At 35.7% G+C, this 21,495-nt stretch overlaps 1 protein-coding gene across 2 annotated transcripts; it reads left to right on the forward strand.

Annotated features, from left to right (window-relative positions):
- Positions 1-10,863: 10,863 nt before the first annotated feature.
- LOC125674031 (uncharacterized) lies at positions 10,864-15,939 on the forward strand. 2 transcript variants are annotated; one of them, XM_048911034.2, is made up of 2 exons: positions 10,864-15,033; positions 15,092-15,939. In XM_048911034.2, exon 1 carries the CDS (start codon positions 13,918-13,920, stop codon positions 14,947-14,949), a length of 1,032 nt encoding a protein of 343 aa, XP_048766991.2. In that variant the 5' UTR covers positions 10,864-13,917; the 3' UTR covers positions 14,950-15,033; positions 15,092-15,939. The 2 variants fall into 2 exon arrangements, with proteins under 2 accessions (XP_048766991.2, XP_056005452.1); XM_056149477.1 differs by having other exon boundaries at positions 15,159-15,939.
- The last annotated feature ends 5,556 nt before the right edge of the window (positions 15,940-21,495 follow it).

The raw sequence follows: 21,495 nt of genomic DNA on the forward strand, positions 1-21,495 counted from the left end.
TAAAATTCTAAAAAAAAAAAAAACCCTTTAATTCTGAATTCAAAAAGAAAAAATCATGAAGTATCATACAGAAATTATAATTTATATTCCATATACTACATCAGTACTGATATTACTAAACATGCTTATCAAATCAAAATAATATTTGAACAGCGGGGATGTAGTGAGAAAGTAAATACCTGCTATAGAATTATAAACGCAAGCAATTTTTTACGATTGAAAAATATAGAAGCACACCCCCACCCCAATTCTCCCATTAAAACAACGATTTTATACTTAAATTGGGACACATGAGGAAACACTAGCTAATTATGAAGAACCGTGCGCAAGTACAGCAGATGACATCCATGATAAATTTACCACATTTAGGGTACTCTACACTTACAAGAATATTTTAGCGCTATTTCAATATTGTGGTTATTTGTATCCCGTGGGTATCCGGGTTAGAATAGGTCCTTGAGCAGTACCCCTTTGCTTGTCGAAAGAGGCGGTTCTTCGGATGAGACCGCAAAAACCGAGGTCCCGTGTCACAGCAGATGCACACATGGCACGATAAAGATCCCTCCCTGCTCAATGGTCATAAGCGCCGAGCATAAGCCTAAATTTTGCAGCCCTTCAACGGCAGTGGTGACGTCTCCATATCAGTGAAATATTCTCGAGAGGGGCGTAAAACAATATTCAATCTCAATCAATCATCTTATAAAAAGGAAAATGGGATTACCATTACAGATTTTAAACTATTTCATAAATGAAATGTACACAAGTTCAAACGACTAGAACTAATCTTTTTAGATAGATAGTTAAACTTCAGTATCTGATGGGATGGGGTCTTGAAATCCACAGGCATCTGCATGATGTATGGACAGTACCCCTCCCCCTTCCATTCTGATATTTATTTTTTTTTTTTGCGGCGATAATTTCTCCAAACTATGTGGATTCTCTGTCTAACCCTTCCCAATTTCGATTTATGTAATCGTTTGACTTTTCCACTTTTTGTAAGATTTAGAGATTGGCCTTTTACCAGCTTTATTGTTACCGGTAGGTCAATCTCTAAAGCTTAGAAAAAGTGGGAAAGGATTACATAAATTGAAATTTGCATGGGATAGACAAGGCATCCATGCATTTTGGAGGAGAAATTATCCCCGATAAAAAAAAAAGTCAGAAAAGGAGGGGGTAGTGTTGGCCATACTTCAGGTGCCTGTGTAGTGTTGACTTCTTCAATATCATCCTCTGTTTAAGAACGTTATTCGCTTAACGTGCATCATTCCTGACTGGTTTAAACTGATATTGTTGAACCACAAAATCGGACAGTTCGTCAGAAAACAAAAATTAGTCCATATCCGTTAAACGCAGTGAGATATTTCGTTGAACAAAACGGTAGGCCTACACTATTTTCATTGCCGCGTTGTTTACATCGATGGGTCGTTGTGACGTCACAAACACACATAATCGAGAACGATAAGCGGGTAACAAATTCATTCTATGTACAAGTTTACAGCCTTATTTCTTATCAATCCAAAGACAGTAATTTTTTATTCAACGCTGTTTGACCTTCATTCATACCCATCTTTATGTTTTTAAAGTAAAATGCCATCGTTAGAAATCGTTTCATATGACCTTTAACTAAAAACTTTAGTTAGGAAGGAAGTACTTTTTTTTTCTTGAAAACGAAGTACTTTTTTACCATGACTGCTTGATGGATATTCGCTGCCTTTTAATAAAGTTGTCATCGAATTTCCGTATTGGCATACGTTTATATGAAATTCTGAATCAAGAAAAACCCAAACTTGACGAGGGAGAAACGAGTATCTTTGTTGCCGGTTCACTGAGAAAAATCGCACTGCCATAGAAGATTACAGAGAAGAAATTAAAATGTTTTCATTGTAAAAGTTTTAAATATAAAATAAAACGCAGTATTAAGTCTTCCCCGGAAGACATGTGTCACCTGCTAGTTCATTCTATATGCAATATATTACGTATAATGTTGAAAAAGTAAATTATTTTTTTTGCTGTAAAAAATTCTAAGTCCCGGCAAACAGGAAGTTGATAAGCGACAGATTCGAAAATGTCTTACACAATACAGTTGGCCACACTGATGCTCTGTGCCAAATATCAGGGAGTTGCCCCATGTGGTTCTTGAGAAAACTGTGACAGAATTTTTTTGTGACGACGACGACGCCAGACGACGACGGATAGTGATCCCTATATGTCGCCACTGCGTGTAACGCAGGCGACACAATAAAAACTCGCACGGTAACATTTTTTTTTTTATTAAAGCACAAAATAAATATCGTATTCTAGATGCCGAGAAAAGGACAGAATATCTATGTAATATACAAAGTCTCAGATCTGGAAAATGCGGTGGATGCTGTAAAATTGAAAGGGATGAGTTACAGAAAAGCATTCAAAATGTTCCAAGTCCCCAAAACAACGATAGTTGATCATGTGACCGTAAAAATTAAACAAGAGACCCACAGGCTTTATCGGTCACCTGAGCACTAGTGAAAAAGTATCACTCTCCCAAGGGTTATGAAATCTAGAAAAAAAAATTCCTGTTCTGAATATCTATGCTAAATTATTATATTCAGCAACAGTATAAAACAAGATGTGTTCTTAAAACTTCAAAGCCCTCAAAAAAGCATACACTGATGAAAGGCTTTAAATAATATAATAGGTGTAATAAGGTGTAATAGTCGTATCGACTAGAGTAAAAACTCTTGGTTGTAAAATCACCATTTTTCGTACATCCTTTCCTGCTATTCCTAAGTACGCATTTAGATTTTATACAGTATCAGCAAACTTACAGATAAATACTGTATACACTGTACTAAGTTTGGTCCCACCCTGGGGTCAAAACCCCTTCCCCGGGGATAATCAAATTTACAATTTTGGTAAAGGACTATCTGCTCTTTCTAAATACCCATTTAGTTTCAATTTAGTATCAATAACACTAAAGAAGATGTTATTTAAGTGTATTACACATAAACACTATATACCAAGTTTGGCCCCGCCTTGGGGTCAGAACCACTACCCTGGGGATTATCAAATTTACAATTTTGATAGAGGCCTTCCTGCTCTACATCACTATGCATTTAGTTTTTGTTAACATATACACTCTATACCAAGTTTGGTCCCGCCCTGGGGTCAGAACCACTACCCAGAGGATCATCAAATTTACAATTTTGATAGAGGCTTTCCTGCTCTACATCACTATGGATTTAGTTTTTCTTAAACATGTGCGGTTGTAGAGAAGAATTGGTCAATTTTGGACAGTTTTTGCCTCGCCCCAAGGCCCCAGGGGTGCTGGAGTCCTGAAATCTACAATTGATGTCCTCCTTGTCCCAAAGGTGCTTCATGCCGAATTTGAAAAGGATTGGACTGGTAGTTATCAAGAAGTTAAAATTGTCTATTGTTCACATATTTAATAACTGACCATTTTGGTCCCACCCTGATACCAAAACCCCCTACCTCTGGGATCATCAAATTTACAATTTTGGTAAAGGACTACGTGTTCTTTCTAAATATCCATTTAGTTTCAATAGCACTAAAGATGTTATTTAAAGGTCATAGGAGAGGATTTTTAAAAAAAAGTTGTTTTGCACGAAAATATGTTTTTTAATTACTTGATATATATAGATAGGTCATTCAGAAAAAATTGCAAGGTAACAGACGCTACAGATCGTCAAAGTTGTCTTGGTATAGGAGTATCAAAATATTATGACTTATCTCCCTTAATCTTTGATGACGTCAAGAGACCAGTTTGATTGATTATATCTTCCTTAACGTCTCGCTCGAGAATTTTTCACTCATATGGAGACGTCACCAAGACCGGTGAAGGGCTTTAAATTTAGGCCTATGCTCGGCGCTTACGGTCATTGAACAGTGAGGGTTCTTTAGCATGCCACACCTACTGTGACATGGGTCATCCGTTTTAAAGGTCATCTTCGAGGTCCCGTGACATTCACACCTGATACCGAGCGTTTGGTGATGGAACTGTCGCTACCTTAGGTATGTCACGGCCAGGATTCGAACACCGGCCTTCCACATGCGGGGCGAACGCTCTAAGCTCTTGGACACCGCGTTTGATGACATAGCGTATTTGTTTATATACTAGCAAGTAGCAACTGCAAATTTTGTTCACCAAAATGGTAGTGTGTGGCATTTAACTACAATGTAAGGAGTCAGAAGGGTGTCTCCATGTACTTGTTTCCAAAGGAAACAAAATTCCGAATCAATTTAAAGTGACACAGAACTCGAAGTTATGTTCCAACCATTTTACGGGGGATCAATATTTTATTCACCCTACTCTGGCAAGAAAGTACGGATATAAGAAATTAGATCTTCGGCCAGACGCAGTCCCAACTCTTTTTGACTACGGGCCCACTGCAAGCATGAAAATGGGAAATTCCTTTCTTCAAACGGAGAATGATAGAAGTATGAATTTTAATTTTATTCTGATACTGATTGATGTTTTCCGCCACACTCAACAATTTTTCAGTTATCTGGTGGCGCCCAGTTTTTATTGGTGGAAGAGTGAACCCAGATACAATGTACCTGGGAAGAGACCACCGACCTTCCGAAAGTAAACTTCCCGGTGCGAGCTGGATTCGAACCCGCGCTGACAAAGGTGAGATTTTGAGCACGATGCTCTAACCACTCGGCCACGGAGGTCCCTCATGAATGTTATTAGTCTAGTAGATTGGTATAAATGAGTCATATAAAACGCATTCAGTTGCTTATTTTAATCACTCAGAACTTTTATGTTTAAATAGGCATAATTATGATTTAAGTAAAGAGGCTTCATTATAGATACGTTGAAAGTTGATTGATCGACACACCCCCCCCCCCCCTTGGAGAACAAACGAGAAAGAAGAAAAAAGCCAGCAAAACTTCCGGCCGAGTCGAATAAAATAATACCAAACAGTAAAACATCATAAATGAAAAAGATAGGATAATACCGTATACATTTTAAAAAGTTTTAAAAGTATTTATAATCATCAACAATCATGTTATCGGGATATCGGCCTATAGAGTATCTCTATAGCAAATCAAGTAGGCAGAGAGATGAAATGACCGAGAAAGATGGAATTAAATCATCAATTTCAACTTTGTAGACCTACTCGTGAAACGCGAAGGTGACAAATTTGAATGATCAAAATATATCTATATATACCACACTCTATGCAATATGATGTTTGCAGAAATATGGTGTAGTTTAAGAGAAAAATTGATCTCATACTCGGTGATACTGCGTTTTCTTCGCTTCGGAGCCGAGCCCTCATGCTCCACAGTGACGACTCCTCCAATGTGACGTTGTATACGGTGAATAAATGTATGTATCGAAACGCATCAGTCTTTTATTTGAAACCATAGTATAGTTTCTAGATCCACAAATTTCATACAAGGACGAAACTGGAAAAAAAGTCTGTTCCGCTTATCCCCCTTCACTCAAGAGCTGCAAAATTTAGGTCTATGCTCGTCGCTTATGGCCATTGAGCAGGGAGGGATCTTTATCATGCCCCACCTGCTGTGACACGGGACCTCGGTTTTTGCGGTCTCATCCGAAGGACCGCCCCATTTAGTCGCCTCTTACAACAAGCAAGGGAGTACTAAGGACCTTTTCTAACCTGAATCCCCAGGATAAGGATGTATGTGTGGGGGAGGGGTGTGTTAAACGTGAAAGGTGAAGATAACGAACAGTGATCAATGGCATAACTTCTATAAGCAATACAAAATAGATAGTTGGTCAAACGCGGACCCCTGGATATACCAGAGGTGGGATCGGGTGCCTCGGAGGAGTCAGCATCCCCTGTTGAACTCTATGGGGGAATATAGTTCCAAATTCAAGATATTATAAGTTGACAAACATGGTAGATAGAGCCATGGGGTCTACAGAAATGAGAAGAGAATGATAGGCTTTGGGCTATCAAGATCAAGTGACTCCAGTGACCTTAACCTCTGAACATAAAAAAGGTATCGTTTCAGAACCAGGTCTGATAGAGACATGGGCTCTTCAAAACGAGGAAAGTATTATGACATCTACTAATTAGTATCAAGGTCAAATGACTCCATCGATCTTGACCACAGTTTGAGAACATTAAACTCATAACTTTATAACTGGAATTGAAAGAGGCATTGGATCTTCAGAAATGATAAGGTCAACAAATGTGTATCAAGGTCAAATGACTGTGAACCTTGAACATAAATCTGGTATAACTTTAAATCTGGGACTGATAGAGACATGAAATCTTCAGAAATGATAAAAGGATGTTGTAACTAGCAAAATGGTATATTCAGTGACCTTGATCATTGATTGATTGTATGTTGTATATAACGTCCCTCTCAAGAATCTTTCACTCAAATGGAGACGTCTGCATTGCTGGTGAAGGGCTGCAAAACGTACGCCTATGCTCGGCACTTTCGGCCTTGAAATCTTTATCGAGCCACACCTGCTGTGACACTGACCTCTCATCCGAAGGATCGCCCCATTTAGCCGCCTCTTACGACAAGCAAGGGGTGCTGACTACTGAGGACCTATTCTAACCTGGATCACCACGGGCGGGAATCATGATCATAGAAAGTTGTATCACTTTAGAACCAGGACTGATCTTTAGATGTGATAAAAGAATATGACTTACAAACTAGTGTCTCCAATGACCTTGATTATAAAAACTTGTATTACTTTAGAACCGGAACTGATAGAGACATGGGATCACAAAAAAATTATGAGAGGATGTTGGGACCTACAAACTAGATCAAGGTCTAGTGACACCAGTTTTACTGAAGGAAAAAGGAGATTTTTTTGTAGATATTCAAAATCAAGGTCTTTCAGATCTAGATATTTCAAATGAAGTTAAATTGGCATGGATTTTGACATTTTGTGCATGGGAGGAAAATGGTGGTACTCAGAAAAAGCTCACTTTCATAAAGCCAGTACTTCGATTGGGAGACTTTATAATCGGTAGATTATAATTATATCTTGTTTATAAAGATCTTTATTTCAATAACGAAAATGCTAATTTCAAACGATTAAAAATCATGTATTTTAATGAACTACCTTAAATTCTCCTGGTGGGGTTTTCCCCTGTTGTTTAAAATGCTGCTTTGACAGTCGCCAACATAGTTTACCGTCGACGTGTTGGCGGTAATACATGTAAGCCTATGTGTTTGTGACCGTTGAATGAGCTTTAACGGCCCTAGATTGTAAATGAAAAGATACAATTTATTCTCTTTCTTGTACAGTTTCGCATTTTGGTTATGTTTACTACTACATATACTCTTTAAAATGATTTTTTTTCTCTCAAAAGATATTTGATGAAGTCAGAGATCCAAACTTTTGAAGAGTAAGCTGAGCTTAGGCAAAATAATTCTTTCTTTTATCTTTGTGCACGAGTTGGTTGGAAGATCAAAGCAAACTTTCTGGTTCTAGCACCATGATCATCACAGCACCGGATCAAGAACCTTGCCATCAGATTATTAACGATTTGGGGGGAAAAGCCGCATGACCTTGTGTGCATTTCATTTATGATTAATTGTAATGAAATATGTCTAAAACCGGTAATGGTAATCTCATTTCCCTTTTAATACCAATAACCACAAATGGAGTTGTGCTTAAAGCTGACATGAATTAATAAATACTTACACCTTTCTCATCTTATCCGCAATATTTCTCTCAGGTAGCCTAATTTACTCTACCCGTATATACCCCAAATGTGATTGTCACACCTGAGTGATTTTTCTAGGTGGACTCGACCAGTGCACATCTCCGATAGTAATATATAGGGAATGAGAAACACATTTAAAACATTATGCTTTGCTCAAAATTACAAAATATTTATTGTATACCAATACAACATTCCGAAAGTTTAGATAATTTAGGGGAAAAAATGCCAAACAAATAAAAAGGAAGCTTTTCTTGCATACTTGCAAGTGCATGCAAGTATTTGCAGTTTCTTATGAAATAAATGCGGAGAAATCATTTGCCAATTACATATTGATAGAATATAATAAGCAAAGAGCATAAAATATATTATTTATATAAATTCTTGCAAAATACAGGTCCATGTCATATGCATAATATGTAATGCACATGACATATTCGCCAAAAAAAAAAAAAAACCCGTATCAAATACGGACGTCTATCCAACAGGTATCGGAGATGTGCACTTACCGAAAATAGGGATACTTACTTTCGCTAAACACCTTATGTCTCTCTGGTCTGTTCTCTTGATTTTATTATATTTATAGGACATTGATCACTATTCGTTATCTTCACTTGTTCATAGAAATAAAAACGTGGTATCTGTGTTGTATTCATTACTCTAAGCAATGGCTGTATACAGACTTATGGACAGTAGATGCACATGTAGACAGTGATATGACGTCTGTAATAATATTTACAACAAATCAATATTATGGAACATAATAGCATTTATGTTTAAAGCGTATATATGTGTCATTTGCCCTATTGGGGACCTCGTATAACTTTACCCCGTTGGGGGCCTCAAGTTTGTTAGCCAATCAATGGCTTGGATAGGCACGCGATAGCTTGTGTTTTTCACACGTTAGCCTTTTCATATACATGGGATTCAGTGAATACAAATTGTAAAGCGGATCAAAGTTTTTTCATTTTGTTTAAATCGAAGGATCCAAATTTAATTTCTATAACAACAAGTAAGTTGAATGACTGTGCGGATTCGTTAACTTCAGTTACGTATCTATTCGCTCGGTTTGAGCTGGTATTTTCGGTGAACTTTCCTAGTGTTGGCGTTGGAGTGGCGTGCGTTTTGTAAACAATGGCTAATGGTCATATCATGGATGTTGTGATTTTGGGACATTCCTTCATCAGGCGATTGGATGAATTCACAATCAGAAATAAAATTTCTAATCTGAATTTGGATGCGGGTGCATATTCCGTAACAATGAGGGGTAAAGGAGGTCTACGTTTATCGCATCTATCCCAGGATGCTACAATACTTAGTTTCCCCTCCGCCATCCCAGATATTTGCTTATTCAAATCGGGGAAAATGACATTAAAGTGAATTCAGACCCTCTTAAGATTGCCACGGACATTGTCGCTGTTGCAAAATTTTTACACGAAGGAGTTGGGGTTAAACATGTGTTAATTGGTCAACTGCTGCGTCATTTACCATACGTTGCGGGTCAGCGTTTCAATTCCCAAGTCATCGCCATTAATAACCATCTACGGGTAATGACAGATAATTTACAGGGGTTGATATTTTGGCCCCATCGAAGATTTTGGCAGTATCTGTCTTTCCACGGACCTGACGGAGTTCACTTATTATCAACGCCCTCCAATTGCCAACCAATGAGAAAGTTCCTTGAGAAGCATCAGGAATGCTGTTATAATAACAGCTAAAAAAAAAAAAAAGAAAGAAAAAAAAAAGACCTATTTAAATATATCAGCTGATGATATATATCTGATACATTCATGTAATGTTTGACTTAAATCTCATACTTAACCATTCAGTATAATGTTCACTGGAATCTCATAGAGTATTGAAACATTCAGTGTAATGTTCACTTAAATCTCATAGAGTATTGAAACATTCAGTATAATGTTCACTTAAATCTCATAGAGTATTGAAACATTCAGTATAATGTTCACTTAAATCTCATAGAGTATTGAAACATTCAGTATAATGTTCACTGGAATCTCATAGAGTATTGAAACATTCAGTGTAATGTTCACTTAAATCTCATAGAGTATTGAAACATTCAGTATAATGTTCATCGGGATCTCATTTTGAAGCATCCAGTATAATGCTCACTTAAATCCTATATTGAAGTATTCAGTATAATGTTCACTTGAATCTCATAGATTATTGAAACATTCAGTATAATGTTCAGGGGAATCTAATTTGAAGCATTCAGTATAATGCTCACTTAAATCCTATATTGAAGTATTCAGTATAATGTTCACTTGAATCTCATAGATTATTGAAACTTTCAGTATAATGTTCATCGGGATCTCATTTTGAAGCATTCAGTATAAATGCTCACTTAAATCATATATTGAGGTATTCAGTATAATGTTCACTTGAATCTCATAGATTATTGAAACATTCAGTATAATGTTCAGGGGAATCTAATTTGAAGCATTCAGTATAATGCTCACTTAAATCCTATATTGAAGTATTCAGTATAATGTTCACTTGAATCTCATATATTATTGAAACATTCAGTATATCTTCAGTTGTTCACCTAAATCTCATTGGAGGCATTCGGTATAATGTTGTCTTAAATCTCACATTGAAGCATTCATATATGATTATTAGTCTATCGTCTGTTGCTGCATTACCCCTGGCAATCATACTAAGTTTGTAAACATTCAGTGTCATGTTTACTAGTAAATGCATTATACTGTTGATATATGTTACCCTGGTGCTATCCTCAACCGAGCAGTGCATTTAAGTGTTAGACATTTAGTATGTGTACTTACATCACCTATTAAACATTAAGTATGTTTACATGTCATGTGTATCACTGAGATATACTGCTTTGTGAATAGTCAGTACATGTGTACTTGAAGGTCATTTGAAACATCGAGTATAATGTATACATCTATAATTATTCTCATCTCCCTTGCTCTGTTGCTATCCTTCTACTAGCATTGCATTTTAGCTGGTAAACATTCAATATAATGTTTCCCTAAATATATACTGCATGCTTGCCTTAAAATCCTGTACAAATTCTGTAGCAGACAGCTAACATACAAAGTGTGCATTAATGCTGGTGAATACATTACATGATGGATATTTCGTAGTGTTTAGAAACATTAAGGCTTTAATGTTTTACGATACCAGACTACTTGTCATGAACTATTACACATTTAAAAGGCAGGTCAATGGTTAAGGATATTATTCCCTCTGTGGTAATTTTCAGTATAATTTTGCTGAAACTTGACACATTACATATGGGTAAAACATTTGAGTTCCTTTGAGTAGCACGACCGGGTTTTCCATATATGTATGATATATGTTTTACATATAACATAACCTGCAAATTTAAGACATGCTAAAGGAACATTTTATACATTGTTCTATTGTCCAGTAAGATATTTTTATCACTAGAAGTGAATTCATGCTGTGTGTGCATTGGTGAGGATATATATAATATAGCTAATAAGTGGCATATTCAGCTTATTCTTAATGAACTCGCTTTAATGCAAGATTTGTGTGATACTGCTGTTTATTTATGTCCCTTCATTTTCTACCTTGGACGCAAGTCTCGGTGTTCATTGCTGATGAGGCTAGTGCATATGTCTAAAAAGGTGTACATATTTGTAAGCACAGCAGCTGATTCTCATCTATGGATGATGTTAGTTCCGTTTTACATTATATAATACTACAAACTGTATGATGGGTGATAACACCTATTCATCTTCTACAGCACATCTAATTAGATTCAGTGCAGCTTACAATTTTGGTAAGATCAATCATCTCATTCTGATATTTATTGAAATAGTATTTTCAACATCAGTTGATGATAATGCTAATATGGATGTCATAATTTGAATATGTTGAGAGCAAATACTTCATGCATATGTATTGTAGGGTTAGAAAGTTTTGATTGTTTGGACTTGTAGAAAGCGTGTTGAAATTTGAGAAATCCAGTAAGGTTTATAGTTTGTGCATTGGAGATTTGCACTAAGTGTAAGTGACTTGCAGTTTTGTTTTGTTAACTAGTACATGTTAACATCCTCGTGGGTTGAATCATTGGTACAGTAACTTTGTGCACTCGCTCAGCAGACGCGTCGCGTCAGTGATGATGGCGGATCAAACGTGCAAGGCGATGGTGATAGGACATTCATATGTGCGCCGTTTGGATGTTTATTTGCAACGCCCAAGGGATTGTGTTTTGGCCACACCGTGGATTCTGTGAGTCCCTGTCATACATCGGCCCAGATGGAGTACACCTGCTATGTACAAAAGCCAATGATCAGCCCATGAGGAAGTTTCTGCGGAGTACACGCAACGCCATAATTATTAACGCCAAAGATCTCAGGCCAGTATAAACACATCAAAAATTAAATGCAAACTTGAGTTATTTTAGGCCTTGCCTATGTAGGCCATGGGTGTTATTGGTGTTTGAAACACTTTAAAAAGCATTCTTCAATATCTTCAAAGAAACATTGGGTATAATGTTTATTTACATAATTACAAAGAAGCAGTCGGTATACTGTTTCATTATTATTAGGAACATTCAGTATAATGTTTACATATTACCAAGAAGCATTCACTATAATGTTTCATTATTGCAAGGAAACCTTCAGTATAATGTTTTCAGAATTACCAAGAAGCATTCAGTATAAGGTTTACATAATTACCAGGAAGCATTCAGTATAATGTTTACATAATTACCAAGAAGCATTCAGTATAATGTTTCATTACTGCAAGGAAACATTCAGTATAATGTTTTCAGAATTACCAAGAAGCATTCAGTATAATGTTTCATTATTGCAAGGAAACATTCAGTATAATGTTTACATAATTACCAAGAAGCATTCAGTATAATGTTTCATTATTGCATGGAAACATTCAGTATAATGTTTTCAGAATTACCAAGAAGCATTCAGTATAAGGTTTACATAATTACCAGGAAGCATTCAGTATAATGTTTCATTATTGCAAGGAAACATTCAGTATAATGTTTACATAATTACCAAGAAGCATTCAGTATAATGTTTCATTACTGCAAGGAAACATTCAGTATAATGTTTACATAATTACCAAGAAGCATTCAGTATAATGTTTACATAATTACCAGGAACTATTCAGTATAATGTTTCATTACTGCAAGGAAACATTCAGTATAATGTTTACATAATTACCAGGAAGCATTCAGTATAATGTTTCATTATTGCAAGGAAACATTCAGTATAATGTTTACATACTTACCCAGAAACATTCAGTATAATGTTTACATAATTACCAGGAAGCATTCAGTATAATGTGTCATTATTGCCACGGAAACATTTAGTGTGTGGTTGCAGAGTTATATAGATATAAACTATTAGTATATATCTGTCTATATTGTAAAGTAGCAGCAGGGCAGAGTGCAAGGCCTGTGCTATAGAGATACATAAAATGCAATGTCTATTACACTGAGAGGCATTTCAGTATGATATTCCATTGTTATCAATTAACATGAGTATGATTTAAAAGTAGGGAAAGGTTAGCGGTATGACGCTACTATTACTACATATTTCCCTGACACCTACTTATGGTACTATATTTATATTCTTTGATAACTAAAAGCAGCCTCCAGATTTGGCATTTAGTTTCTTTCTATCAAGTTATATTATCTATATATTATTGTGCCTAGAGGTGTTCTTTGGGCTATTGAATTTCAGTCAAATTCAGTTATCATGAACAATAGCCCTTGTTGCGATGTACAAGTCCATTTTATTATACAGGCGAACTGCTGGATGTCATGTGGTATACTGTTTGGTGTTTACAGTAGTATTAGTTTGCCAACTTTCTCTCTCATCAAGTTTGTTGGAAGTTGACATGCCCCTTTTTTCCTTGATGCCCAGATTTACTGTGGTTGAAATAGAATGGAGTCAACTTAGCCAAAAACAATATTTAGAAATAAAACCATGATTGTGCTGCAATGTCATCAGACTGACTAAAAAGCTATCTGCTGAAATACGATCGATTTTCACAATAAGCTAAACAAAGCTATGTTGTATACATTGTGTAAGAATAATCAGAGATATAATATGTTGTATATGCCTCTTGAATAATATACATGAAATATAGATCTACAGTAAACATGTATGAGTCGATGCACGCTCGCCAGGTTGCGACACAAAATTTTGGTCTAGTGTGAGCCCTGGGAACCCATAGTGTGGGGGCTACCAATGTCCTACCTGGACCACAGTCTGTCTCTCCCATGGACACCCCCAACATTTCTAATGTGGGTTCGATTTTAGATGTAGTTTTCTCAGACAGCCCGGTTCCAAGCTCCATATTTGGAGCAGTATCCCACCCCGGTTCCGGAACATTTATTGCAAATTTAACTTCAGCAACAGCTCATATTCTGACAGCTTCCTTAACACAGGCATCTCGAGCTGCATATAGGCGGTCTTGGGACCTATTCCTGAATTACAAACCAGTTACTAACTTACCTTTGCAAGTCTCTGATGTATGCAACTTCATTGGACATTTATTTCAATCCAATTTGAGTGCAAGCACTATATCATCACACATATCTGCTCTGGGCTATGTCCACAAATTGTTCAATTTGCCAGATCCTTCTCAAGCCTTTGTAGTAAAGAAACTTCTGCGTGGTTGTCACAAATTGGCAGGGACTGTAGACTCAAGGCTACCGATAACGAAAGATATTTTAGCAAAACTTATTGCGGCTTTGTCTCATACGGTTGCAGCAAAAGCCAACTGCATATTATTAGATGCTCTGTTTAAATTATGCTTTCATGCATTCCTTCGCCTTGGGGAAGTGGTTTCAAAATCTGCAGGAAGTAGCAGTTTGGTGGTGCAGCGGTCAAATGTCGCCTTTCAATTTGAGGGTTCTTTACTGAAATCAGTGCAGATAGTTCTACATCATTTCAAAAATCAGAAACATAACAATCCTTTTGTCATTACACTTGTGAGCAGCATAGATCCAACAATGTGCCCTGTGGCAGCTCTGCATCGCTATTTATCACATTTCAAGCATTCTTCGGGACCCTTATTCCAGTTCATAGGGGAAAACCCTGTTACATATTCTTATGTCTCCACTCAACTCTATGCCGCTGCAACCTTTGCTGGTCTGAACCCAAAGTTGTACAAAGGTCATAGTTTTAGAATAGGTGGTGCTACATATGCCACAAGTCTGGGTTATTCTGAGAATCTGATCAAACAATTAGGCAGATGGAACTCTAATGCCTTTCGTCGCTACATAAGAATACCTGCGTTCAACCTTTAACTTATTTTCTACCCCATCCTCTGATTTTTTTTTTTTTTACTTGGTAGTCAGGGCGCATTCAGGTTCAGCAACAACCTTTGGCAGGTCAGTGTCTAACTGCTGCTAAAGACTGCATCACTTGCGTGCATAAATCAGTGGGCAGGTCAGTGTCTAACTGCTGCTAAAGACTGCATCACTTGCGTGCATATATCAATTGAAAATTTGGGCAGGTCAGTGTCTAACTGCTGCTAAGGACTGTATCAATTGACTGTTATATCAATTTTAAGACTTCGAGCAGGTCAGTGTTTAACTGCTGCAAAAAGTTTGGTACTATGTAAATATTTAAACAAAATAGGTTTTTTGCAAGTTGGTATCTGTTATATTTTCTTTGTAGTAATTCTTTTTTGCAAGTTGTAGAGAATTTTTTTTTCTGTTTTATATGCTACACATTGGTACTGTATACATTGCTATATGTGGTTGGTGCAATATACCTTACTGACTCACTTAGTTACGCTATCCTTTTATACACAGATATGTCCAAAGTATGTCTTGTTATATACAATATCCTTTATGTTATAGCACAGGAATGTGTCAACTTTGGTAACCATATACACTGTTAATTGCAATCGGGTCAGTATTTAACTGTTCATGTGTGATAAATGTTTATTAACTCTCCACAGTCAAACTAGTTATTTCTCTCTGCTCACCTTGGATGGCGCCGATATGATACTGTGTTTCATATCTTGTGGCCTTATTTGTTCGCCATCTTTTTGCTCTGGGTTTGTTTTGATGAATTTTTATTTGTCATCTTATAGCGTAGCATTATTTAAGTTACTTATAGCGTAGCATTATTTAAGTTATTTTGTCTTCTTTGGGGGAAATCAGACTTTGAGTAATTTAGCTTTGCAGGTACTTTCATGTAGAATGTATTATCTGATTTCCCCCAAAATCTTATGTTGAAGATTTCTTTCGTCATTTGGTATTGTAATAAATGACAAATTTTCAATCTCAATCATTCTTTGTTCAGATTTTTTATGACAGCAAAAACGAGCTACGGTGAGCAGAGTTTGGGTAATAGAAGCTGATAAACATAAAATCAATATTATGGAACATAATAGCATTTATGTTTAAAGCGTATATATGTGTCATTTGCCCTATTGGGGACCTCGTATAACTTTACCCCGTTGGGGGCCTCAAGTTTGTTAGCCAATCAATGGCTTGGATAGGCACGCGATAGCTTGTGTTTTGCACACGTTAGCCTTTTCATATACATGGGATTCAGTGAATACAAATTGTAAAGCGGATCAAAGTTTTTTCATTTTATTCAACCCTCCACCACACCAACTTTCCGTCCTCAATATGGAGGTTTACTCCGGTGCTATGCAATCTTTTTATATAGGCTTTTAATCATTTGGGTTGGCCTTATTTGTTCGCCATCATTTTGCTCTGGGTTTGTTTTGATGAATTTTTATTTGTCATCTTATAGCGTAGCATTATTTAAGTTATTTTGTCTTCTTTGGGGGAAATCAGACTTTGAGTAAATTAGCTTTGCAGGTACTTTCATGTAGAATGTATTATCTGATTTCCCCCAAAATCTTATGTTGAAGATTTCTTTCGTCATTTGGTATTGTAATAAATGACAAATTTTCAATCTCAATTATTCTTTGTTCAGATTTTTTATGACAGCAAAAACGAGCTACGGTGAGCAGAGTTTGGGTAATAGAAGCTGATAAACATAAATACTAATTGCAGCAAACTATATCTTTATCTATAGAGTTCCCCTGAATCAGATTTTAAAATTTTAGATTTGGAAGGGCAGAGACATGTATATTGAGGTTAATCTTTAACCATTTGCTATCATGAATATGTCCATCTCTGTAAATGACTACCATTCTGCGATTGTGTATAATTTCCACACAATATGTTTATTCTTAACAACCAATTGAAATATATCATATTACCTCAGAGAATAGTATTATCTTAGATTACTTTTGGGAGCTGACAACGTCACTTTTCTAAGACGTTGTCTTAGTGATGAACTTTGGGATCTACCCAAGTACCCAACACCCTTAAGAATATTGAAATGTAAGTCCATAAAAAGCATTAATATTACTTTCACTGTATAATTTCCACCATGCCCATTGCGTGGTATACCTGTTAATGTCAAGTTCTCCAAAGGAAATTTTCAAATTAACGTTTAACATTCTTCCCTTTTATGAAGATGTTTGTCACGTAAATCCCATTATCATATCGAGTTGTTAATCTGATTTACACTTAGGATGACGATTTAGTGTTTCATAAGATGCACGTTCATGATAACTGTGGTTCTCCCTAGTCTTCCTAATGTCAAAACATACGTACCTAAGCTAAAGATTTTCCATAATGCTGTTGATTATTTCTTGAATATCACTTCTTGCGTATGAAAATTCTCACAGACGGGTTCGATCGCCGGTGGCCAGATAGCTAAGTTGGAGAGCAACTGACTAGAGATTCAGGGGACCAGATTCTATTCCCAGTCTGGGCCGCTGTATTTTCTCTTTTCTGTTACAACTGTTTGTATTGCGGTAATTAAAACCGTTCATTAAAGGTCATATGAAACGATTTCTAACAATGGTATTTTACTTTAAAAACATAAAGATGGGTATGAATGAAGGTCAAATAGCGTTTAATAAAAAAAAATATTGTCTTTGGACTGATAAGAAATAAAGCTGTAAACTTGTACATAGAATGAATTTGTTACCCGCTTATCGTTCTTGATCCTGTGTGTTCGTGACGTCACAACGACCCATCGATGTAAACAATGCAATGAAAATAGTGTAGGCCTACCGTTTTGTTCAATGAAATATCTCACTGCATTTAACGGATATGGACTAATTTTTGTTTTCTGACGAACTGCCCGATTTTGTGGTTCAACAATATCAGTTTAAACCTTCTGCTTCTGCCCAATAATGGCCACCATCAACGTATTGATTATACTGCCATGTGGGTGCGCATGCGGTAAAATTTTAAAATCGGGATAAAAAGTCAGTTCGTGTAGTTTTTACATTTGTTTGATCACTGAAGACTTCAAGTGACGGTGCCGACACTGTCTCTGATGGTAGTGAGTTCCAGTCCCTGATTGTATGCGGGAAGAAGGAATATTTTCGGCAGTCCTTGTTGGTTGATGGTAGCAGATAGCTTTTGTATTTGTCGTGTGTATTTCTAGTCGATCGTCTTGGTCTTATTAGACGTCCCTCCTTTCTGATGGCAACTTCGCCATGTTCGATCTATTGATTTGACAATATTGAAATAGCGCTAAAATATTCTTGTAAGTGTAGAGTACCCTAAATGTGGTAAATTTATCTTGGATGACATTTGTTGTACTTGCGCACGGTTCTTCATAATTAGCTAGTGTTTCTTCATGTGTCCCAATTTAAGTATAAAATTCACAAATCGTTGTTTTAATGGGAGAGGGGGGTGCTTCTATATTTTTCAATCGTAAGAAATTACTTGCGTTTATAATTCTATAGCAGGTATTTACATTCTCACTTTACATTCCCGCTATTCAAATATTATTTTAATGAGAAAAAAAAATTATTTTTTTATAAGCATGTTTAGTAATATCAGTACTGATATAGTATATGGACTATAAATTATAATTTCTGAATGATACTTCATGAATTTCTTTTTGAATTTCAGAATTAAAGGTTTATTTACAATTTTAATTCAACTGAATTTTACAATTAATAATAAGAAAATAAAAACTACACACTTTTGGGATACTTGTGTAGGTACATGTATATTACACGTATATAGGTCTAATAAACATGAAACTATACGAATAATGTTGACTGATAGAGTTTGTAATGTAGATAAAATATGAAAATAGAATATATTTATTCAAAGTTCACGTTCATTGATGAAATGTTTGTTTTTTTGGGGTGATTACAATGATTTATTATATACCCATCAATGTATCGTTTGTTGATACTGTGGATTTCACAGCGTGTGATCCGGTTTTCCGGATCACCACACTGTGGTTTTCTGATTCCGTATCAGTATCCTCTGAAACTGATGCCGTCACAATGACGTCACAATGCAACAACGCAACGTTATTTGTGGAAAATGTTGACCGCGTCACAAACGAACCTGCGTATACAAAACATAATTTCATGGTATGTCTGTGTTTTTGATCATTTGGATTACATTTATTATCTTATAAATGTGGATTTAAAATGCACAAGGGGGTATATAATAAATTTATCATTAGTACAGTAACTTGATCCGAAGAGTTGGATCACGTCTCGTTGACAGGCGCGGATCATCAGATCAAACTCGACGCTTCGCGTCTCGTGTGATCTGATGATCCGCGCCTGTCAACTCGACGTGATCCGACTCTTCGGATCAAGTTACTGTAGTAATAATATATATATATCCAACCTTTGTGTAATTTAGTAATACATACCAGTGTCTTCGCTTTAACTAAGCGGTTGACTTTAATTTATATTTTGATTTGTCTCAGTCTTTGGAAAATGTAAAATTATTGGCACAGCGTCTGATTTGAAATTGATATATTTGTGTCCACATTGTTTGGCTACCGACGGATGTACTGAAGTACAGTGTTCATGGTAACACTGAATCCATCGCGTCGGAGATTTTGTATACCAATATATATTTTTCTTCTAAATCTGGTATCCCTTGGGAAGAGGTATATATGCACCCTCTTCTACAACCTAACACATGTACTACAATTAAATGCAGCACACTTTGGCATTTTTCAAAGCTATGCAGTTTTAAAATACTTCGTTATAGCATGTTATAAGGCCTAGTTGTTTACATCACTGTGGGTCTTTTTGACGTCATCAGCAAGGGAGATCAGCCGCGATCAGCAAAAATAATTTTCGTGATCGAGTACATTTGATCAGCTGTTATGACGTTATAATGCATTGAATAAAAAAAAATTAAAAATGAATTATTGTTTAATAAACCTTGAATAATGAATTCCCATACATAACTCAATTTCTTCAAATATCGTTTCATATGACCTTTAATAGTATAACATCATGGCATGTAGCATGTTTTTATTCATGTGACTGATCACTAAGATTATTAGTCTGGATCCCCTACCGACGAAGTCGAAAGGGACTTTAGGTTTGCGCTCCGTCCGTCGGTCTATATGTCCGTCAGTCCTGCAAATCAGTTTTCCGGATTTTTTTATGTTCTTGCAGATATTCATTTGATATTACCAAATTGGTACATTGCTTTGCCATAACAAGTTACAGATCAAGTTCGAGTTTCATCTCGGTCCATTGATTTTTCACTAAGTGTAATAGTACATGTAATAAGTTTTGACAATCAATTACTGACAAATATATGTTTTTATATTCATACATATTTACATCTTGGCTCCACTTTTTTGGCACACTGTTTTTCCCTATGATAGCTCTAAAACTTCATTGTTATTTCGGATTTCAAACATTTCGGTTGAGCATCACTGAAGAGACATTATTTGTCGAAATGCGCATCTGGTGCATCATAATTGGTACCGTATAAGTTTTGCATCCACCCCTTTATTTACACCACTACACAAAGGTACACTTACAATTTATATACCTTGGGGGCTTTGGTCATGGATCTGAGTGTGTTCATTTTGTATGAAGGGTTTTTATTGGTCAGTAATTGTCAAGTTGCATTTGGTTGGTTTTCTCGGTTCTATAGTTTTACCACCAGTTTTGAGCAATATTAATATTATTCAGAAGCGAGGTAGACATTTGAATAGACGTTGTTTTTTAAAAAGAGTTTAATACTGACAGCAGACTGCAAAATCCTTGATTTCTGGTAAGTAACATACTACTAGTTAATTAAAAGTCTATTCTGTATATTTGCAATATAAACTTCCCATTTGCACTTTTACTAAATGACTGAATGAATGAGTCAAAATTATTCCTTATAATGATTAAAGAATTCAGTTATATATATTACTATATTGTAAGGTGATACAAATCAGTTTACATAGATTTAATGCTTATCAAAAGTATTTGATGACTTTGTTCAAAATGAGCAATTAGATAGTCAGTTTAATTTATGAAAGTGATTTTACATTGTACATACATGGTACTTTATTGAATTATAGAGTCAATCCTTGAACCTGATAATATTGTCCGAGCTGTAAATTCACTGAGGGAAGCTTCTTCCCATAGAAGGGTATGACAATATTATTGTTTTATTTCATTAATTACTTTTTATTCATATTCACCACGGGAGAAATACTATTTTGCAAAATGATGTATCTTTAGAGTTATCTCCCTTATAATAATAATAATAATAATAATGTCTATTTAAACAGGATAGCACAATTAGTTTAAAACTAGTTTACATTGTGGTCCTGAAAACATATATACAGAAAGCAGTATTATACAGATACAATATAAAATAGTATATGAAGGTATGTTGTATACATACATGTATGCTATTTACATATTTAAAACTGAAAATAAAACAAAATAAATAAATAAACAAACAAAAATAAAACTGAAAATAATCAAAAACAAATCTATATGGTTTTAATTTCCCGAATGAAAAAAAATT

The sequence above is a fragment of the Ostrea edulis genome, chromosome 9 (genome assembly GCF_947568905.1).
Source record: "Ostrea edulis chromosome 9, xbOstEdul1.1, whole genome shotgun sequence".
Classification (NCBI taxonomy): domain Eukaryota; kingdom Metazoa; phylum Mollusca; class Bivalvia; order Ostreida; family Ostreidae; genus Ostrea; species Ostrea edulis.